A 22436-nucleotide genomic window follows, 5' to 3' on the forward strand; every position below is an offset into this window, starting at 1 on the left:
GCCTCCCGGCCGCCTGCAGCCCGGTGCCCGCTCCCGCGTGCGGAGGCGCGGGTGCCGGGAGCGGGGGAGGGGCTCTCGGCGGGGCCGGCGAGTCACGTGGTGCGGGTGGCAGCGGCAGCGGCGGCGGCGGCGGCATCGGTGCGCGCGGGCAGGGGCAGCGCGGCGCCGAGCGAGCGAGCGGAGGCGAGGTCCCGGGCGGGCGGGCGCGGCGGCTCGGGGCGCAGGGGCAGCGCGGCCGGGCGCGGGCCGGGCGGGTGGGCAGAGCGCGCGGAGGGGCGAGGCCCGGCTGCAGGGGCGGCTCGGCCCGGGAGGAGCCCGCGCCCCGCTCAGCCTTGCAGCCCCGCGCCCTGAGCATCTCCCGGGAGGAACGGAGACAAAGGAGGATTCATGTCCAAAGGTAGGGCCTCTGGCCCGGCCATCGGCGCCCGCCCGCCGGGAGGAGGTTAGGGCCCCCAGAAGCCCGGCTGGAGGTGCTACCAGGGGGAGGGGGGCTGCGCCAGGAGCCCACGCGCGGTGACATATGCACAGGCACACGCACACACGGTGCACACACCCCAAGATACACATTCCCGGAGAATCCACCCACGGGAATGCGGGCGGCACCGAGACCCTCCGACACGCAAGTCGGGACCCAGATGCGCACAGCACGCCCCGCACTGGAGCACACCCAGACACGCACGCACATGCCCGCCACGCACAGGTATCAGGCCACCTACACCCGATGCAGACCTGTGCGCTCACACACAGGCGGCCCCTTCCCCCACACCCGCCGGGCACCAGCTGGTGGTCTCCCAGGGAACTCGCTGGCCTCCAGAGAGCTGGATGGGGGAAGGGGTGTCCCAGGGCCCTTGGCTCCTGCCAATAGGCAAAGGACTACCATAGGTTTTGTGATTCTTTTTCTGAGATGAGGTGGACTGGAGATGGGGTGGACTGAATTTGCCTCTGAGGGTGCGGGTGCCCGTGGGGTGGGGTCTGGGGAAGATCTGAAGCTCAGGAAGGAAGGAAGAGCCTCCCCACCCCCCACCCCACTGAGCGCAGGAGGCAGGTGCTCTTCCGGAAGGTCTCCTCCCCCTGCTGCCACCTTCCCAATTGAGGGGTGGGGTCCCCGTGCCAGACAAAGACAAAGCCACTCATTTGCCTGTAACAGAAAGCACCAGGTCCTGGCTGGGCAGGTGCCGAGGTGCCGTTTCTGTGGGGGACTCAGAAGTGAGTCAGGTGGACAGTGCCTCTCCCCGGAGCCGGGAGTGCTGATGGGGCAGGTGGCTCCTGGCAGGGGGTGCCGGTGCCGCACACAGATTCGCCTCCTCCCGGGGCCCTGGGAGAGCTGGGAGCCTAGGAGGGGCGCCAAGGACCATGGAGGCAGGGTGGCCTGCTTGAGCTGTGTCCTGCTGTGACCCTGTGACCCTTGTTGTGGGGGAGGAAGCAGGTCTTTAACAGAGTCTACCCCCTTGCCGGTGACCCACACACAGAGCCGGCTGCTGGCTGGGTGTCAGCTGCTCTGCTAGATGAGCTTCTGAGGGAGGAGAAAAGTGACAGCTGACTGGCAGTGAGGCATTCATTCATTCATTCTTCATTCATTCATTCATTGCTGAGTGCCTGTGTTATGCTAGGGACACTGGGGCACAGCAGTCAGTATTTGTCCTGCACCCTGGAGGTCTTTGTGTACTTGTCAGGAACTCTCAGCAGAGAGAGGGCCCTCGGGGGCAATGACCTTGTCTGGGGACCCAAAGTGTCCTTGGTATTTAGTCTAGGGTTCGGCTGGAGGAGGCTCCCATCTGGCCGCATGTGAGAGGGCCTGGAGGGGTGGATGGAACGCGTGGTGCATGGGTGAGTGAATGAGATGGGTCCCAAGATGGCTGAGGCCTCGCGGAAGAAGGGCGTCTGTACCCGCGGGAAAGCGGAGGCGCTCCCGAGGGGTAGCCCTTGGGCCGATGGTGAAAGGAGAGCAGGAATTCGCCCGCGGCTGCAGTGGGGAGGGTCCTTCAGCAACGGCTGTGACACAGTGACCGCCCAGCCTTCTCCGCACTCATGGCTGGAGGGTGTTAGCATGTAACTGATGTGTCATTGGCACGTGTTGGGGGGGGCTTGCCATCAGGTGCTCTTCACAGGGACACAGTAGGCGTGGACAGGTGCTTGCTGGGAGGAGGGAGGGGATGTCTGCTCACGCGCTGGACCTGCCTCGCCTGCTGTAGCCCCGAGAAGTTGCCTGGGAATCAGGGTCCGTCTTTGGGGAATAATGCCCTTTAAGGAAGGCGCATTGATGGGCTAGGGCTGAGCAGGCCGTGGTGAGGACACCCACTTTATAAGAACACTTAGAAAAACTCCCATAAATAAGTACCAGACTCACCTTCCAGGGGTGTGAAATGGGTTGTTTCCCCAGATCTCCCAGCACAGGTTGTGGAGACCAAATGGGCTCAGCTTCGAGGCACCAGGGAAATGGAAAGAACCAGCATGTGAGCAGCTGGGCAGGAAAAATGGGGCATTGGCCCCAGTGCAGGGGTGCTGACTGCGAGCCACGTGTGGAGACTGGGGAGCAGGCCCGGCCTGAGAGTCAGCTGCTGCGGGGCTGAGCCAATCTCTCGCTGCCAGCGCCTGGCGAGCACCAGCTTCCTGGGAAGCAGGAGGGCGCCCAGCCAGGCCCTGGGGAGGGAGGTCCCGGAGCTTTGTAAGAGTTGGCTGTGTCGCAGAGTGACGAGGAAAGAACATTTTCCCATTGGGAGAGAGAGTCTTGCCAAGACCCAGGGAAGGACCAGGTGGTGGGGTATGAGAGCAGACTCCTGGCTGGGTATGGGGGTAGAGGACGGCGGAGCTCTGGTCTTCTCGCCCTCTTGCCCACCGGCTGTTCCATCAGCCCCCCTGTAGGCCTGAGACTGCAGGGCGGAACCATAGGATTCCGGAATGGCAGACTGGAAGGGGTGCCGGAGCGAGTGTGGCGTCCAGTAGCTGTGCAGTGTAATTAGCACCTGGATACCGCCCTTGGACACGTGCTTTCACACGCACCACTTCATGTCCCCCTCTGACAAGCCAGTGAACTTGAAAGTGGGAGGGGCGAGAGGGGCTGGAACTGGGAGGCGCCCTGTGGGTGCTTCTAGACATCATACCTCATGTAATGCTCACCACAGCCTTCACCATGATCCTAAGCAGTTTCCACACGAGGAAGTGGGCTCCTGGGGGCAGGTGCCTCGCCCAAGCCCACAGAGCTGGCAAGTAGCCGAGCCACACTCTTCCCGCCTCACCACACACGTCCCATTTTCTGGATGGGGAAACGCGGCTGCTGTCCTGAAACCTAGCCTGGTGGACAGTGGCCCGATGGGGAAACGCACAGGCTTCTCTTGTGTGTGGAGATGCCCAGGACCTGCCAGCCCAGCGGGACGGGCGCCTTTCCCCACTGGAGCAGGGCTGTTCCTCAGCCTCCCCTCTCCTCTGCCACCCACCATCCCCAGAACACACGGCGCCACCTCAGGCAAGTGACTGCCCCTCCCTGGGTCTCATCCTCTCCCCGTTGGTCAAAAGGGGAGACCTATTCTTCCCACAGATTCAAAGCTCTAGGGAGGAGGGTGCCTGGGGCTCCTCAGGGCCCAGACACCCTGATTGGCAGCGGTGCCTGTGGGACAGAGGGGCGCGGAGGCTGGGAGACCACTGACGCGCACTCTGCAGAGGGCGGGCCCTGTTTGCTTCTAAAGGACAAAGCAGCTGCGGCCAGTGGCAGATGCCCATTGAAGTGAAGATGTCCAGTGTCCTAACTGGTTTTGGCCCTTTATGTGGGGGTGGGGGGGCAGGACGCAGGTTGGAATAACCCCAGACATCGCTTAGACTAAGGGTTCTCCACTCGGGCCACCTGCCCCCAGGGGACATCTGGCACAGTGCCCTCTGGTTGTTACTACTGGGGGGCTTTTCCATCTAGTAGAGGCCAGGGAGGCCACTGAACATCCCACAAGGCGCAGGACAGCCCCCCACCATAATTATTCCCCCCAAATGGTCAGTCGTGCCAAGAGGACACAGCCCTGGGTCAGACACCCGGCTGTGGTGCTTTGGAGCCCTGAGTGCTTTGGAGGCGGCCCCAGCGGCTGGAGAACGGGCCTGGTCCAGACTCCGCACCTGACTTGCTCTGTGCTCTTAAGCCAGTCCTTTCCTCTGGGCTTCAGCTTCCCCGCCTGTGAAATGAGGGACTCGCAGCGCATGACATCTAAGGCCCCTTGCCGTCCCCGCCCTGAATGACCCTGTGTCGGTGAGCAGCACTGCGGCTTCCGTGGCCTCAGCAGCCCACCCTCCCGCCTTGGCAGGGCTCCCAGAGACCAGGACGGACGCAGCCATGTCGGAGCTGGTGCCCGAGCCCAGGCCTAAGCCGGCAGTGCCCATGAAGCCCGTCAGCATCAACACCAACCTGCTGGGCTACATCGGCATCGACACCATCATCGAACAGATGCGGAAGAAGACCATGAAGACCGGGTTCGACTTCAACATCATGGTCGTCGGTATGGAAGGCCGCGGGGCCCCCGGAGGCCCGGGTGGGGGGTAGCACGGAGGATCTCTTTCTGTCCCAGGGATGACCTCGGCCCTGGCTTCTTGAGGATGAGCTCTTTCTAGGAGGGAAGATCTCACTGTGCTGATCACGGAGGCCGGACCCCCTCCCCCCCTTAAGGCTCGCTGATCCGGGGCTGGGAGCTGTGGGGGATGGTCAGCCGGGCCCATCACCAGCTGGTGGACACAGGCAGCCTTTAGCCATGTCCAGCCTGCTTTCAGGTGTGTGCATGGGGGACTCAGTGTCCCCCCCCACCTTCGAGAGCTGATGGAGGGTGGCCTTATTTTTGGCCGTTAGTGGTGCTTTAAAGCTTAGGGGCACCGGCCGGTTGCTAAGTAGCGTCACCAGGTCACAGTGATCCCGGTGAGGTGTTCAGTCCTTCGCTGGGCATCATCCCTCTTCCTTTATGTCCTGATCCAATCAATCCAGTCCTGTCGGTTTCACTTGTAAATCTCTCTCAGGTCTGTCTACTGCTCCCCATCTCCACTGCTACCTCCCTGGGCCGAGCCAGCCTCTCACCTGGCCTGCCACGGCCACCTGACTCTGCAGCTCATAGTGATTACGGCCCAGATGTGTGCTGGGCCAGAGTGCAGGCATCTGGAAAACCGTGCTAATATAAACATCGGCTAAACTAAACAGTGTACTTGGTGACATCGTTGACGTACTTTCTGGTGCAAACTTCTTCTCTCAACAACCAGTAACAACTGGTTCATGGACCCTGGCTGCAAGCCACACTCTGAGGGGCATTGACCCCTCCTGTCTCCCTTCCTGTTCAATCCATTGTCCAGCAGTATCCGAATAATTTTTCCAACTGCAAAACTCATCAGGCCACCCTCAGTATGGTAAGTGTAAGGGTTTGAACTGCTAGTCTGGCCTGGTACTGCCTCTCCACACTTCTCTTACCACCTCCATGTAGCATTCTACTCGCAAGGGACAGTTCTCCTGGATGTTCTTGCCATACTCTTTCCTACCTCGGAGCCTTTGCATATGCTGTTCCCTCTGTCTAGAAACCCCTTCCAGCTTCTCATGGGCCATTCAAAGTCACTCTTCAGCTTTTGGCTTAGTTATTGCTTCTTCCTGGAAGTCCTCCTGGATCCCAGAGAGACGGGATTGGATTCCCTTCTGTTTGCTGCTGTAACACCCTGTGGTTATCTCATTCAGAGTGGTCATGGCAACATATTGTAATTGTCTGCTTATGTTTTGGTCTCTCTCACACTAAATGGGTCCTTGAGGGGAAGGATGATGTCTCACTTCCCACTCTGTCTCCGCTTCTAGCACAGCACTCGGCGCACATGAATACTTAGTGAACAAATGACCTTAGAAAACGTCCCGACATGAATGGCGAGTACAAGACGTGTGGACCACCTCTCCCCAGCAGCGCCATGGCAGACACTGCTGCTGCGTCCTGGCACGCGTGCAGTCTGAGCCCAGATGTAGCCTCTTTAACAGATCGGGCTTGGTGGCTACAACCAATGGATCAGTTGGAATGAGAAATGCAGCTTATTTGCCATCCCTGGTCTCATGCAGTCCCTTCCCTCCCATCACATTCGCAGTAAAGAAACTAGAGAGCCAAACATGGCCATTCCTAGGCGCCCGGGAAACAGAACAGCTGGGTCTAGAACAGCCGTGGGCAAACTACAGCCCGTGGGCCGGATCCGGCCCGTTTGAAATGAATAAAACTAAAAAAAAAAAAAAGACTGTACCCTTTTATGTAATGATGTTTACTTTGAATTTATATTAGTTCACACAAACACTCCATCCATGCTTTTGTTCCGGCCCTCCGGTCCAGTTTAAGAACCCATTGTGGCCCTCGAGTCAAAAAGTTTGCCCACCCCTGGTCTAGAACTCAGGCCCTTGCCCCTGACCTAGCACAGGAGCGCTGACTCCTGTCCGCATGACTCTTCTGGAAGCCCGTTAAGATGCAGATTCTGAAAATATCAGGGCTGGGGGCGGGGGGCGGGGGGGAGCTGGGCTCCTGCGTTTCCTCCCAGCGCCCAGTCGATGCCGAGGCCGCTCATCGGGGCCAAGGCTTGCTGTATCCTTGTGCACGTTAGAATTTGAGAAGCACTGCTCGGACCAGGCACTTAAAAGGTTTCAATGCCTTTTAGTTGTGGGGCACCTTTTCATTTACACCCCGGATCGAAATCTGTGGACCTGTGCATGTAAAACGGCCTAAAAGGGCGCCATGGTGAAGGAAGTGGAGGGGGGGGCCCTGCCCACTGAGCTTCTTCCTCCTCTCGCAGGGTCCTCCGGGCATTTATCTCCACAAGGTGCTCACCGCAGCGCGAGGGTGAAGAGTGGCTATGGGCCAAGAGGCTCCTGGGGCTCCAGGCCCTGTCTTGCACTTAGGAGTTAGGTTGCCTCGCACATCTTTTACGTTAGGTGGGGCTCGATCTCTCCAGGACCCCTTGGCGGGGATTAAAGGGAGCTCTGCTGTGGGATTCGCGGGGCTGAAGGAAGGCCCGTTGTGAAAGTGCGCACGCACTGAGGCTGTGTCGGTGCCAAGCAATTCCGCCATGATTTTCTGTATTAAAGTGAAGACTAGAAACTTAAGCAAAAACACACCCAGATGCAGAGGTGGGCCCATTTGCTGACGGTCCTGGGGCTCCAGGAAGGAGTGTGTAGGCTCTAACTGGTTGGCCCCAGTCCTTCTCCCACACACAGGAAACCATCCTGTTCTCCACCCCCCCCCCCCCCCAAGAGTCTGCAATCCTCGCTCAGCCCCTCCCTCCCCGTCAAACAGGGCGTGGCCAGCTCCAGAATTCTGCAAGCGCCTGGGAGAGCTAATCGGGCTCAGGACGGGCCATGGGGGCCCTGCCTTCTCATCCCCCTGTCTTGCTCAGGTCAGAGTGGACTGGGCAAGTCAACGCTGGTCAACACGCTCTTCAAATCCCAAGTGAGCCGCAAGGCCTCCAGCTGGAACCGCGAGGAGAAGATCCCCAAGACCGTGGAGATCAAGGCTATTGGGCACGGTGAGGGCCCGGCGGGGACCCCCGGGCACTGGCCAGAGGGCCTCTGCCAGGAAGGCGGGGGGAATGGGGCTTAGTGGGGAGTGAGGCGAAGGAAAGGCAACCTCGATACAGAATAGAATTAAGCTCTAAACTCTATGGAGCCAACTCCTCAGACTGCAAGGCCAGAGGGGGGAGGAGGAGGGGTTAGAAGGGAAGCAGTGGGGCTCAGGCTGGACGCTAAGGCCGGCGTGGGAGGTGGGCAGGCAGAAGGAAGTAGGGAGGCCATTCCAGGTGCAGGGAACAGCATGAGCGAAGGTGTGGAGGTGCGGAAGTCGCCGAACTTGACTCTTCCCATAGTTGGTCATGAGAAGGGAGGAGCCTGGGCCTCCCTGGCTGGGGGGCGGCAGGGCGCCTGCGCCAGCTGGAGGAGTCACCCCCTGGTGCCTTTCCTGCTCACCCCCAGTGATAGAGGAGGGCGGCGTCAAAATGAAGCTGACCGTCATCGACACGCCTGGCTTTGGAGACCAGATCAACAATGAAAACTGGTACGTGTCTGCCTGGGAGCTCTCTGCCCTAAAGACCACAGGGAGGCGCTGGGCGTGGTGCAGGTGCATCCACTTGAGAACCACCTGTGCCCTCCATGCTGAGGGCTGTGTCTCCCTGAAGGATGGGAGAGGGGTTTGAAGGAGGCGAGGGAAGAGGTGGGGGGGGGGGCTGGGCGAGGGGGTGGAGGGGACAGTGCAGAGGGAATTTTGGCGGAGGGATGCCCTGGAGGTGGCCGTGGGGCCGGGCGGACGGAGCAAGGGGACCTGGGGGCAAACCCACGCTGCACGAGGCCGCAGGCTGCTTGGCCTGGTCAGGGGAGGGTGAGTGAGAATCAGGAGGGGGGGGGTGTGGCCATGAGGAGAGAGCTTCTGGGATCCACAGAGCAAAGCTGCCGTCCGTGAGCCACCAAGATGGAAGGTTCTAGGTCTAGGCAGAAGTTTGCTTTCAGAGAGGGATGGAGACCACAGTGCTTCTGCGAGGGAGCCGGGCTCTGCCGCTGACAGGCAGGGCCACCGAACGAGGCAGCTTAGAACGACATTAGAGCAGTGACGGGCGCCCTCTGCTCTGGTTGTACGCATGCTCCTTGATGCAGAGAAGTAATCATGACAAGGACCGTGGTCATGACAGTGAGTTGTCTGTGACCGAGCACTTCTGCGTGCCGCGGCTACGTTCCCCACTGAACATCCTTTCTTTCTGATCCTGTGTGCACCCCGCCGGTCACTATTACTCGGGAGAAATACTCATGAGAAAACAGCCCAGAAAGGGGCAGAGCCCTCTCCAGAGCCCCCACTGAGAAGGAAGGGAGCTGGGGACAGTGTGGGATGCTTTCTGGGGTGCGGCGGGGTCTGCAGGCTCCACAGCTGGGGCGAGGGCCAGGTCCCTGGGGGAGCGCCAGCCTTGCTAAGAAGGAAAGCCCTCCGAGGGGGCCGAGGGAGAATGGTCAGCAGGCACCCCCCCACCCCCCCGCGAAAGGGGAAGTAGGAAATGAGCCGGTGTGAGGTCCATGCCTACGATGAGCTCCTCTGGGACATACATCTGCTGCTTCCCACCCGCAGCTGGGAGCCCATTGAGAAGTACATCAACGAGCAGTACGAGAAGTTCCTGAAGGAGGAGGTGAACATCGCCAGGAAGAAACGCATCCCGGACACTCGTGTCCACTGCTGCCTCTACTTCATCTCCCCAACGGGACACTCGTATGTACCTGCCCCACCCCCACCGCGGGGCCTGGCTCTGGTTGGCACCATCTGTGCCTATTCTGTAATCGATAATCAATACCTGGACTCAGCCGGGGAGGGCCAGATGGGCCCCATATAGTCATGGCCCTGTGATTCCCCACACTTTCCCCACGCACGTTTGGATCCCTTGCCAGGAGAGTAAAGCTGGCCAGCATCAGCCCCCACGCTGCCCACTGGTATTCTGGCACCGTGGCACGACTGTGCCTGTGGAGAGAAGTTGGTATATGTGAGCAGATGGCTCGTGTGTGTGTGTGTGTGTGTGTGTGTGTGGTTGTTGTTGTTAATCCTCACCCGAGGATATTTTCCCATTGATTTTTAGAGAGAGTGGGAGAGAGGGACGGGATCAAGGAGAGAGAGAGGTTTTTGAAACATCAATGTGAAAGGAAAACATCAATTGCTTGCCTCCCACACATGCCCCCAAGCAGGCCAGGGCTCGAAACTGCAACCTGGGCCCTAGCTGGTTGGGCTCAGTGGATAGAGCGTCAGCCTGTGGACAGAAGGGTCCTGGGTTTGATTCCAGTCAAGGGCACATGCCCAGGTTGCAGGCTCCATTCCCAGTGGGGGGTGTGCAGGAGGCAGCTGATCAATGATTCTCTCTCATCATTGATGTTTCTATCTCTCTCTCCTTCTCCCTTCCTCTCTGAAATCAATAAAAATATATTTTTTAAAAAGAAAAAGAAACAAAACAAAAAAAGAAAGAAAGGGAGAAACTGCAACCTAGGGAGGTGCCCTTGGCTGGGAATCGAACCCGAGACCCTTCGGTGCATGGGCTGATGCTCTAACCGCTAAGCACATTGCCCAGGGCAGAGAGCTCCTTATTTATTCAGTAGATGCCTGCTTTGCACAAGGCTGGGTTGGGGGCAGCTAGAACGGTGAAGTGTGTGTGGGGGGGGGGCGGGGCTACTGGATTGGGGCTGGTGTTTTGGGTGGGGCATGGGGTCCAGATGTAGGCATTTGGCGGGTGTCTAGAAATGAGGCTGGCAACAAGCAGGGCATGCTGGAACTCTGGCAGAGGATGGAGGACCCCTGTGGGCAGGCAGACAACCTTCCTGTTGGGGGAGGTCCCATAACATTACTAAGCCCAGCCGCTGGGCCGGGGCTCATTCTGGAGAGGTTGGCCCGAGCAAGGCAGGCCCCAAATTTGGAGGCACAGGGCACTCAGCAGGTTCCCTGATGGGGCCCAGGAATTCAATGAAGTGCTTAGCTTTATCCCGCCCTAGAACCTGGGCTCAGGGTCTGCAAGGCAGCAGACAGCCTGACCCAGTAAGCCCCCTGGACTATAAACTGGGGCCAGATGGGGCCCTGGGGTCTGGGGGGAGCTGGGTCCTTAGCCAGGGGAGGGGCAGGGCCCCGTTGGCCGCCTGCAGGACGAAGTGGGGCTGAGAGGAGGCCTGTAGGAACAAGATACACACAAATAACCATGACACAAGGGCCTACGGGTGCGGTGACTCCATGGCTGTTCCAGGTCAGAGAAGATGCCACAGGGGGTGGTTTGAGGGGGCTTTGGGAGGAGCAGGACTTGAAGAGCAGGGCAGATGGTGGACCGTGTGTGGACGGAGTCAGGCTTGTTCTGCAGGTGGTGAGACGGTGGTTGTGTGTGGGGGGAGAGAGCAGCGTCATGGCCTCAGCCAGGTTCCTAGTCCTCCTGTCCCGTCCTGTGGCTGAGTGGGAGAGGGCAAGGTGGCCCTGACACCCCGCCTTCTCTGGCCCCAGCCTGCGACCCCTTGACCTGGAGTTCATGAAACACCTCAGCAAAGTGGTGAACATCATCCCCGTCATAGCCAAGGCTGACACCATGACGCTGGAGGAGAAGTCCGAATTCAAGCAGAGGGTGAGACGGCCCCTCCTCCTTCCCTCCCGCTCCCCCACCCCCCAGCCTTCCCCTCCTCTGGGCCAAGCCTCTCCTCTCCTCCACTGTTACATCCCCGCCCCCACCTTCCCACCCAGCTCCTACCGAACCATTGAAGAGACTGGACCGACAGTGTCTGGGGACCGCGGTGAAGAGAAGTTAGTGCATCTTCCGGCTGCCTCCTTCCCACCCTCCAGCTTACCCCTAAAGACCACTGAATACATAGCTCACGCGAACCTGAGCACCCACTCCTCAGTGTTAGGCGCTTGAAGGACTGGAGTGATCAATAAGGCTCTAGTCCTCTTGGTGTCTCCTATAAACTCCTATACGCAGAGCATCCAGGTGGGGATGGGGGTGGGGGTGGGGGTGGGGGAGGCGAGAGAAGTATAGACAGTTGCTGCCTCCAAGTAGGTCCTGGAGAGCTTCCTGGGGGAGGGGAGCTTTGAAAGAGGGCAAACAGAGAGGCTTGGGGTGGGGACTCACCTCTTCCCTGCAGACAGGAAGATGACACGTAGTGGCGTGAGCGCTGCCATGTGAAATCTGTACTCAGCGGTGATGCTTATCCAAATCCGAACCTCACAGACCCTGAGATGAGCAAGCTGCACCCCCAGACTATTCCGCATCTCAGGCTGAGCTCTGGTAATTGTACGCCTGGGGTTCACACTTATTCAGGATCATCCTGCTGCCAGGGCCTTTGAGTCCAGAGACATGTGGATCCTCAAGGCTGCGTTCATCCCTCTGACTTCAGTGTGTGCGCACATGCACGCATTCACACACACACACACACGCACGCACGCACGCACACACACACCCTCCCATTATCCTGGCACGTGGCTACCTTGCTTCTCTTCCTCACCTCTAGGTTCGAAAGGAGCTTGAAGTCCATGGCATTGAGTTCTACCCACAGAAGGAATTTGATGAAGATTTGGAGGACAAGACGGAGAATGACAAAATCCGGGTGGGTGCCTGGGCTCCGCTCACAGGTGCCCCCTGGGTACCCGTGGGATGTGTATCACATGCTGCTTCTGGCTTCTTCCACCCACTTTTCCCTTCCATTCTCCCTGCCTCACCCTGCCTGACCCCGACCAGCAGCGACAAGGGAGGGGATGAGGCCTAGGAGCCTCGGCCAGGACGGTGTGCCCCACACCCATAGCCGCTGTTCCCGTCATCCCCAGACCACACAGCAGCCGCTCCCTCCCACGGGGCTTAGCAAAACAGAGCCCTGCCTCAGTTTCCCCTCTATAAAATGCAGAGGTCAGGCCAACTGAGTGGCCGATAGGTGTTTTTTCCCCCCTGAAAGGACCCTTTAAAGAAATTAAATGCCAGGCAGAACTCCAATATACAAAACCTAAAGCCAGAGCTGCTTTGCTAAGTGATGTCGGCACAGAACCTTCTCAGCCGGCCCGAGGTGTCTCCTGGGAAGCCCAGGGCTGCAGGGAACCTGCTTATAAAGCACCAGCCTGGGTGATTTCTGTCTCTCAGTTCGAACCCTCTGCAGCCTGGGACTCTGCCTCGGAATCCTGGGGTCTAGTCCGGCCTTTTCTACTAACCCACGGTCACCCGGGACAGACCACTCCCTGGCGTTGGTCTTGGGTCTCCTCCTCTGGCAGGTGTGGGCAAGCCACTGCAATCCCCTTGTCTGACGCCGAGGAGACAGGCAGTTGGTCAGTTGATTGATGAAATCACTGAAAAGAGGCACACAAATCCTGTGTTTAAATAGTTATTTTACTAAATTATTAAGTAAACATTCTCCTCTTCTTGGGGACTAAGTTTACTGTCCGTGCAGAAGCAACTCACCTTTATCAAATTTTTCTGAAACATTCAACTTAATTTTCAGAGAAACAGTCTCTACGCACATCTACCCTCAGCTTATATAATAGTTCATTGGTTCAATCATGACAACGCGCACACAGCAGGCATCTGCATTTGGGAGCAAACAGCTGCATCTTGGTGAGCGTGCAGCCCCCGTGGCAGAGCAGAGGGGCCGACACACCAGAAGGTGGCCTCCCGGCGGGCGTGGGCCTCTGCCCGTGGGTTTCATGGGAGGCTGTGTAAAAGCACGTTACGCTGGCCGTCCGCTGGGTGGGTGTCGTTTAAGAGAGGTCTGTCCATCCTAGCTAGCTCACAGAGTTGTTCCGGGTCAAACCAAACGTGGACAGCGCTCTGAAAAGTCCCAAGCGCTCTCCTGTTGAAGGAAAAAGACTTACTGAGGCTGACCAGTGAGGCCGGGTACAGTCAGGGTTGGATCCAGGACTTGGGACTCCCGGTCCATGCCCTTTAAAAAAAAAAAAAAAAAGGCCTGGCCGGTGTGGCTCAGTTGGCTGAGCATCATCCTGTGCACCAAAAGGTTGCCGGTTCAATTCCTGGTCAGGGCACATGCCTGGGTTACAGGCTCAATCCCCAGTCAGGGTGCGTGTGGGAAGCAACTAAGGGATGTTTCTCTCTCACATTGATGTTGCTCTCTCTCACTCTCCCTTCCTCTCTCTCTAAAGTCAATAAAAAACGTATTTAAAAAAAATAAAAAAATATATATATAATTTTTATTGATTTCAGAGAGGAAGGGAGAGGGGAGATAGAAACATCAATGATGAGAGAGAATCCCGTATTGCGGATCGAGCCCAAAACCCAGGCATGTTCCCTGACCAGGAATCGAACCCTGACCTCCTGGTTCCTAAGTCGATGCTCAACCACTGAGCCACACTGGCTGGGCTCCAGTGCTCTTTTGAAATGACAAGAGCCTTGCCCTTGCCATCAGTGGGGTCACTGATGAACCTTAGAAGTGTGCAGTTCAGGGTTGGGGGCCGGATGCCATCCTGCCCGCGGAGGCCCAGATGGCAGAGGATGATGTGCGCATGCGTCTGGTTTGTCAGCAGGAGAGCATGCCCTTTGCCGTGGTGGGAAGTGACAAGGAATACCAAGTGAATGGCAAGCGGGTCCTCGGCAGGAAAACCCCCTGGGGCATCATTGAAGGTAATCCAGTGCATCTTTTGGAAGAACAAGCTGCTGGCCAATTTTGCTTATTTATTATGCATGTCTAGGTCAAGGCACCGTGCTAGGATGTAAGACAGAAAAAGAGTGCCAGGCAGACCCTGCCGTAAGGAGCTTACAGTCTAATTGAGAAATGAGACTCCCAAGGCCGGAAGCAATAAAAGACTGATTTAGCACCTGTCTGGGAGGCACCGACTCAGATGTCAAAGGTCTTCAGACCGTGGGGAGATTAATAAGGACTGGACACGCCAGAGAAAGGCTTTCCCATGAAAGCTGATGTGACCTGACAGATTGCTGAAGGGTTGTGCAGATGTTGCCATTTTCGTTTTATTATGAATGGATGTGACCTTGAGAAGGTCGTAACGATTCTGAAAGTTTTCAAAGAATTGCTTCAGTGATCTCATTCAGTATGATAACCCTCTAAGGCAGCGGTTCTCAACCTGTAGGTCACCAACCTATGGGTTGCGACCCCTTTGGGGGTTGAATGACCCTTTCACAGGGGTCGCCTAAGACCATCGGGAAACACATATATAATGACATATTGTTCTTGTGATTAATCACTATGCTTTAATTATGTTCAATTTGTAACAATGAAAATACATCCTGCATATCAGATATTTACGTTATGATTCATAACAGTAGCAACATTACAGTTATGAAGTAGCAATGAAAATAATTTATGGTTGGGGGTCCTCACAACATGAGGAGCTGTATTAAAGGGTGTCAGCATTAGGAAGGTTGAGAACCACTGCCTAAGGGGAGCAGGGTAGGTGTGACTTTTCGGAGCATCAGCTGATGAAGCTCTTGAATCTCAGACAGGTTAAATGTCTTGCCCAAATCACATGACTTGTTAGTGGTGAAACTGGGATTTCAGACCTGGACATGTTGATTCCAAAACCAAGTTCATCCCATTGTATCATGTTGTCTCTCATTTCCCTATGACTTTTTGTTGAAAATTCTTTTTCATTTTCTTTTTTGGTTTGTTTTTATTGAATTTATTGGGGTGACATTGATTAGTAAAATTAAATAGATTTCAGGGGTACAATTCTATATCCTCTGTATATTTTTAATAGCGTTTTTCATTATCTGCCTTGAATTGGAACTATTTATGAGAATGCCTGTTTTACTCATTAGATTGTGAGACCAGAGGGTTCATGTCTTTATTTTAATTTAATTTTTAAGAAAGAGAGAGAGAGAGAGAGACATCAATGAGAGAGAAACATCGATTGGCTGCCTCCGGTACGCACCCTGACCAGGGATGGAACCTGCAACCTAGGCATGCGCCCTGATTGGGAATTGAACCTGAAACCCTCTGGTGCATAGGCGATGCTCCAACCAACTGAGCCACACCAGCCAGGGCAGGGTACATGTCTGAATCCTCTTCTGCTCCCACAATCGTTGACAAATGATTTGCAAATCCTAGGCACTCCGCTTATGTTGAACTAGATTTATCATGTAGTGCACGGCCTTTTTTAAGATGGCTGGGTTGTTATTTTCTGTGTGTCACTGTCCTCCAGTCTGATTATAAGCTCCTTACGGATAGGAACTGTGTCTTTTCTTAGACTCCCTGTGTATTTGTTTTCTTTTCTATGAAGTGGGGCATGTAATAGTCCCTGCCAGTGTTATTGCACAGAGTCCAGAACAGTATTGTGCCTTGTAGCTGCGTAATAAATGTTTGTTCCATGAGTGAAATCGAGTGCACTGAAGTGCCAAGATAGGCCGCCCTCTGACGGCTGGTCGCTGTCCTTGCCTCTCTCCTAACTGCCTCCATGTCCTGAACAGAAGCGCACCTGCTGGGTTGCTGCGTCAGTGAAATGACCACCTGTTTTGCTTTGTTTCCTTTTGTTCTGTTCACAGTGGAAAACCTCCACCACTGTGAGTTTGCCCTGCTTCGAGACTTTGTCATCAGGTAAGATGCACCCCTGCCCTCGATGGCAGGCTGAATGATTTCGGGTCAGAAGGCCATCTGTTCAGACCCAGGGCCTCAGTCTCCAGGTCTCTCTGACCCGCTTCCAGGTACCCTCCTGAAGCACAAGGGCCGGAAGAGGCAGCGCTGGCTCTCCGAGTCAGTCCCAGCGGGTCGGGGGGTCACCTCTTCGTCCTCCCACCCCTAATCTCCTCTCTCTCTCTCTCCTCACCTGTGTCCCTCAGGACTCACCTCCAGGACCTCAAGGAAGTGACACACAACATCCACTATGAGACCTACAGGGCCAAGCGGCTCAATGACAATGGAGGCCTCCCTCCGGTGAGCGTGGACACAGAGGGAAGCCACGACAGTAACCCATGACGACCCTTTCTCTACATCATCACACATCCCCACTTCTCCACACACATCCCCAGTACCACCTCCAGCCACCTTCCTTTCCACTCTGTCCCACAGGCCTGTCTGGTATTCATGGAGCATCTTGTCTACAGTGTGTGTGTATGTGTGTGAGTGTGTGTTTCTGTGTGTGTGTGTGTGTGAGAGAGAGAGAGAGAGAGGGAGTGTGTGTGTGCCTGTGTGCCTGTTCAGGGGTGAGGTATTTTCACTGCCCTCCCTGGAAAGTCCCTTGTAAGTTTGGTTTCTTCATGGCTGTCCATTATCTGTCTCCTTTCCTTGTGTCCCAGAACCAAGCCGTGTGCCTCACTCAAGAGGCCTGGGGAGGTTTCACTTAAAAATGAGGGCGCAGGTGAGCCACAGGTAACTCTTTCTTATCTCTGAACCTGCCCGCACTCTGGGTCTGCAGAGATTGTCCGAGGACAGGCAGCAGAGCTAGGCCTGGGAGGGGGCGAGGAGCTCGGACTTACCTCTGCCTGGAAGCCAGATGGTTTGGGGCAAGGCCAGGACTTCCTGGGAAAAAGGAAGGTCAGAGGCCAGCAGAGAAGTAGGCCAAGCTGGGCGCCTGCAAGAATTAGTGCCTAGAAGTGGAGACGAGAACTCCACCCTTTGGTCTGTGTTGCATTCACTGTCCAAGAGCTACTGCCTGTCCCTGTCGCAGCCTGCTGTGTCCACACGTCACACTCGCCTCAGCTCCCACATTCTCTCTTTTTCTCCCTTTCCCTCATTTCTTCATCCTGCTTCTCCCTCACTTCTGTAAGTTCCTTGTAGACTAATCCACTTTAGCTACATTTCTATATTTAGAATTTATGCCCAGTCTACTTCCAAAAATGACTTAGGCCACCTTAAAATAAAATCACAGCTAAAAGCATGGGGCAGCTCAAACTGGGACTATAAGAACTGAGGTCCATAGACAGGAATGGGAGCGTGTGTGCAGGCGAGCGCCGCGTCTGGCGCTGAGCTTGTGGGCAGCTCGGGCAAAGGAGGAGGCACAGTGCGGTATGTGCTTCCCAGTGTCTGGTAAAAGAAGCATGCAGGCTGGTCAAGTGAGACACTGTTTTTAGGCATTCAATTCTAGAAGAACTGAGTCTAAAAAAGTATCAAGAACAAAATACTAGTACAATATTTGTCTTTCTTGGTAGTTTGGCTTCAGAGACAACTTTAAAATTTTATTTTATTGATTTCAGAGAGAGGAAGGGAGAGAGAAACATCAATGAGAGAAAAACATTGATTAGCTGCCTCCTGCACGACCCCTACTGGGGATCCAGCCGGCAACCTGAATGTGTCCCGTGACCAGGAATCCAACTGTGACCTCCTGGTGCATGGGACGATGCTCAACCAACTGGGCCACACCAGCCAGCCCGGAGACAAATGTTAAATGACACCTTCTTTCTCTACATTAGGATTCTTCCTCCTTAAAGCTGGCTTCTCTGTTGCTTCCTTCTTTTCCTATGAACTTGACCCCCTCTTCCCTCCTCTGTTCTCACTTTTGTGCTGAAGCTAATTGCATTTTGGTTTGTCTGTCTTTCTCTGCTGCTTTCCCCTGTTCCCCCTCCTGACACCTGTAGACATTCCCAGTGACACCCACAACCATACATTTAGCCTTTTCTTGCCTTTCCCTTCAGCCCTGTATTTATTAATGCACATATATTCTATTTGTTTTACAAACACATTACTCCTCCTTTAATCAGTGAGGTGGCTAAAATGTGGGGCTGGGGAAACGATATAGCCTTAGGCAAGGGAAATCACCAAGGGACAGTTTTCAGTGACCTCACGCAACCTCCTGTTCCATGTCCTGGCCCAACCCTAGGTGTTTTGCAGGGCCCCTGTGAACCCCAGCATTTACAGTCTCTTTTCACTCAGGTGCTAGGAAAACACAAAGACTTAAGGCCAAGAGTCAGTGCACCAGGTGAAAGAGGTGGGTGATCGATTGCCAACGACCCAAAACCTATGGCCTCAATCTCTCCTGGGGGCTCTTTACAAATCCAACCCACATCCTCCCTTACCCACACTTATTCCAGTGTAGGCACCTGTCAGCATAAAACAGCAATAGGGTTAGAGCCCAGAGGTTGCTACATCTCAGCAAAAGAGATCCCGGGCTTATACAGGGAGCAGTCCTGTGCAGAAATGTGGGACTAGACCCCTAGGCCTATCAGGGAATGTCGAAGGGTGGCGGTTGGGCATTGAAGAGGCTGAATAGGAAATGTGGTGTGGTGCCCCTAAACCATGATCTCAGCCTCCCTGGAGACGCTGTTTTATTTGTCTGGTGTCCACACCCTCAACCGTTCTCAACCCCCTGCAGGGAGAAGGCCTCCTGGGCTCTGTCCTTCCACCCGTGCCAGCCACCCCCTGCCCCACTGCTGAATGAAGGCCATTTCAAGCGCTGCTTCTCCCTCCATTCCTCTCAGCTGTTATTGCTGCGGGGCCATGACCTTTTAAGGGCTGTGCTTGTCCAGTCCACCTCCACAGCCCTTCTCTCTCCCTGGCCCTCAGCAGGTGGGAGGGGCCAGCTGCTTTAGGACAGTCGCCTTCTCCATTTATCCAAACACCCCTCTCCTCCCAGTGGAATGGAGCCCTCGCCAGCACTGCCCTCCTCCATCGTCTGTGTCAGCTGGTCCCAGCCCATCTGTAGGGTGAAAGAACTCATCAAGAGCTTCTTCTGCCCTTGCAAACCCATACCAGCTACTTGTTACCATCTCCAAGGGACATGGCATTGCTCCCTGTCCATCTGCATGAGCTACTCTTGGCTTCCTTAAAGGGTCAAGAAAGCCATTTTTCTGCTTTTCAGATTCATTGATGTCAGCTGTGTGAGCCCTGGTGTGGGACAAGGGTGTCTCCTTCATTGCTTAAAACTTATTTATAAGGATGGGTCACTACAGATGTGGGGGAGTAAGAGCTAGGACCTCTCCTTTAAAAAGCACCACTTGTGGCTGGCCCAGAGTGTGGTTACACACCCTCCCCACCCCATAATCAGCCACTTAGGAAGAGTGGTTTTCTGAAGAGACATTTCTGGGTTGACTCCCTTATCCTCAACCTTAAAAAACAAAGGAACTAAACACAGACAAAAAAACTCCAGATCCCCAGAAGATGTGAACTCTAGGAAGAAAAAAAGCACCCATCTGTCTACTTAGCAATAAGAAGGATCTCTTCCCACCCACATTGACTATTCCTACCCCCCCTCCCCAATTAATGTGAGTAATGAATCAGTCTGGCCACAGTTGGTCACTGTAGGCTAGTGGGAAATACCCAATGGAGGGCAAAGGCCCTTATCAGATGCATGAATGTTTGCGAATGTCGGCTGCCACTGCCCCACACACTGTGTCTTTATGGAATCTCTCCCTGCCCACCCCTCCCCTTCTCCACCTGGACACAACTTGCTCAAAGGCTGGTGACTTGTGGGCCATTCATCTACAACCGAGTCCTGATGGAGCAAGAGGCCCAAGCCTAGGGGATGCAAGAACGACCCATTTCTTAAATGTGACTAGTCCCAGCCTACCTTTTGGTGACATTATGGTTAAATTTCCCAACTGAAAACAAGCCAATGACACTCAAACTGGTTGTGTAAATGTTGCTAGACTTTATGTGTTGTACAACTAAACATTGCTGTTTGAACAATAACTGCCTGGCCTGTGTCTTATTTGTGCTCCTCACTCCTTGGCCAAACAGACATTACATCATCTCACCCATGTGTGGAGGGTGAGACGGGGGCTGTCTTAGAAGTAGCCACAGAAATTAAAGATAGAAATCACTTTGTAAGGTCAGTTCATCTTTAGTTGGACCCCAGTCATTATTCCCTGGGATTTTGTATCTAAAATGAGTGATGAAACTCTCATACTTGATCTTGAGGGACGCATTGCATAGCTTGCTTCCTTCAATGAAAACAATTTAAATCACTAGCTTGTCTCTCTCTCTCTTTTTTTTTTAAATATATTTTATTGATTTTTACAGAGAGGAAGGGAGAGGGATAGAGAGCCAGAAACATCGATGAGAGAGAAACATCGATCAGCTGCCTCCTGCACATCTCCCACTGGGGATATGCCCGCAACCCAGGCACATGCCCCTGACCGGAATCGAACCCGGGACCCTTCAGTCCGCAGGCCGACGCTCCATCCACTGAGCCAAACCGGTTTCGGCTCTTTTTTTTTTTTTTAACTTAAACCCATCCTGCTTCTCTTTGAAGTTATCCTCTCCTTTGTAACCAGCAAATAACACAACTCTCACCTGTATATTATTTCTCTAAATTTGGACATGATGGGCCCATACATGCGATTGTGTTTGGGATCTCAATATTCTGTGAGTGCAAAGTATAGATGAACAGTGAGAGGTCAAGACTGGAGGAAGACAAGTCCGGAGGCTCTTGGGGGTCATTCAGGTAAAATGATGAGGGCCAGAACTGGAGTGCATTGCTACACCTGGATGGGGAGAAGGGTGAAGATTGGAGTGATGGAGTAGTTTTTCCAACTTAAGATATCACTAGAAACCTAAGAGTTCTTCTAGTCCAATACCTTCGTGCCCATATGGAAGCGTAAGTCCAGAGAGCGTAACTCTTGTCTGAAGTTGCATACGTAAGTACCAGTGCAAGAAGGAGACCAGATCTCAATGACTGTTCCACTGCTGACACCGTTCCCATTGTACTTCATTTATTCTCATTGCCTTGTGCTGGGGTCCAACCCCAGCAGGTCCAGGGGTCCCCAAAGGTGTGGACGGAGTCGGCGAAGAAGGAAGGACACGGAGACAGTGTTCAGTTGATCAGCAGCCTAGCCAGGATCTCCAGCCAAGTTCTAGTCTGGATCTCCAGAGAGGTTCTGCTTTCTATTGTCTTGTTACATCCGTATTTATACCAGTTGATTTTAATCCTGTCAATTTCTATTACAAAGGTTAGGGCATTTCTTATCTCCATTCCAGGGAGTAAAGATTATGTAGCTTAAGCATGATTGTTTGTAGTTAAAGTGATTAACTACCCGCCTGGCACTTAGTTAAGGAGTTTCATCCCCTCCCTAACTTCAGGGAAAAATCCCTACCTGGGGAAACAACCTTTCTCAGAGAGGTGACCTTGGTTAAAACACATAGTGCCAAGAAGGTGAGCAAACATATTAAGAACAGTATGCCATATATGCCAGGTCCTTTGAAACAGCAAGGATGGACCGGTTCCCCGCAGCCTTGTACTTAAAAATATACATATTTCTGAAATCAGAATACCACTTACAACTGATGACATGTCAGTTTACTTGGCAACTTTTTTTCTTAGTGGTACGTTTAAAAATGGTGCATCTTATAACTGACAGAATGTTAAGTTTGATGAACTGCAGTAATCCAGATGTTCACGTCCTTTCCCTTGGAAGTTCTGTGGTGCTATCTGTGATGTTGAAAGGAAATAAGAGTATGTACAGCATTTTCGTCTTCAAGGCAATTGTGTGTGATGTATTCCGCCGGCTCTCCACGGTCGCCCTCGGGGCTGGCAGGGCAGGTGCGGTGGATGGCACAGGCTCTCTCCACCTCCGGGCAGGCACGGACCCCCCCCTTTGACTTCCGGTTCTGCAGGCCGCGTCATAAGAAACCGGCTCTGGCTCCAGGCTTTCTCTGGTGGGAAAAAGTTTCCACCTTAGAAGCGAGAGATCATTCTGGATCCTTTCTCCAAAGGGCAGAAGCTTCCTGACCCGGGCCTGGGAGGACTGAGGCAACGCCTGCTTTTTGATTTCCTGACAGGATCGGTTCAAGTTCATGCTGATGATGCAGCGGCAGGGCAGGCAGGTGAAGGTCACGAAGGCCACTCACCCCGCTGTGCCCTGAGGGCGGAGCCAACTCCCTGGACCCGCCTCCTTCCCGGTTAGGCGGGTGTCTCAACTCTGATTCCACCGGGGCCTCCATCCCTGCGGCTCACTAGGCTGGTGGCCTAGCGGCCCGCTCACTCCTTGTCTTTGCGCCATAATCGCCACCCTCCGCTTTCCAGCCCGGCCCCTCGGCTTGGTGCAGGCCCCGCCCCTTCCCATCTGCGGGGCGGCCGGAGGGCCCCCCCCCCCCCAGCAAG

General features: G+C 54.7%; 1 protein-coding gene across 4 annotated transcripts; it reads left to right on the forward strand.

Moving 5' to 3' along the window:
• Positions 1-231: 231 nt before the first annotated feature.
• Positions 232-20026, forward strand: SEPTIN3 (septin 3). 4 transcript variants are annotated; one of them, XM_081083242.1, is made up of 12 exons: positions 257-397; positions 4284-4475; positions 7366-7494; positions 7937-8018; positions 9075-9212; positions 10968-11085; positions 11966-12061; positions 13974-14073; positions 15949-16000; positions 16243-16336; positions 18272-18326; positions 18711-20026. In XM_081083242.1, the coding sequence occupies exons 1-12, from the start codon at positions 388-390 to the stop codon at positions 18770-18772; spliced, it is 1128 nt and encodes a 375-aa protein (XP_080939368.1). In that variant the 5' UTR covers positions 257-387; the 3' UTR covers positions 18773-20026. The 4 variants fall into 4 exon arrangements, with proteins under 4 accessions (XP_080939369.1, XP_080939368.1, XP_080939370.1 ...); XM_081083241.1 differs by lacking the exon at positions 257-397 and adding an exon at positions 2948-3463; XM_081083243.1 differs by lacking the exon at positions 18272-18326 and having other exon boundaries at positions 232-397.
• Positions 20027-22436: the final 2410 nt, after the last annotated feature.

Source organism: Myotis nattereri (genome assembly GCF_964212035.1).
Source record: "Myotis nattereri genome assembly, chromosome: 2".
Classification (NCBI taxonomy): Eukaryota; Metazoa; Chordata; class Mammalia; order Chiroptera; family Vespertilionidae; genus Myotis; species Myotis nattereri.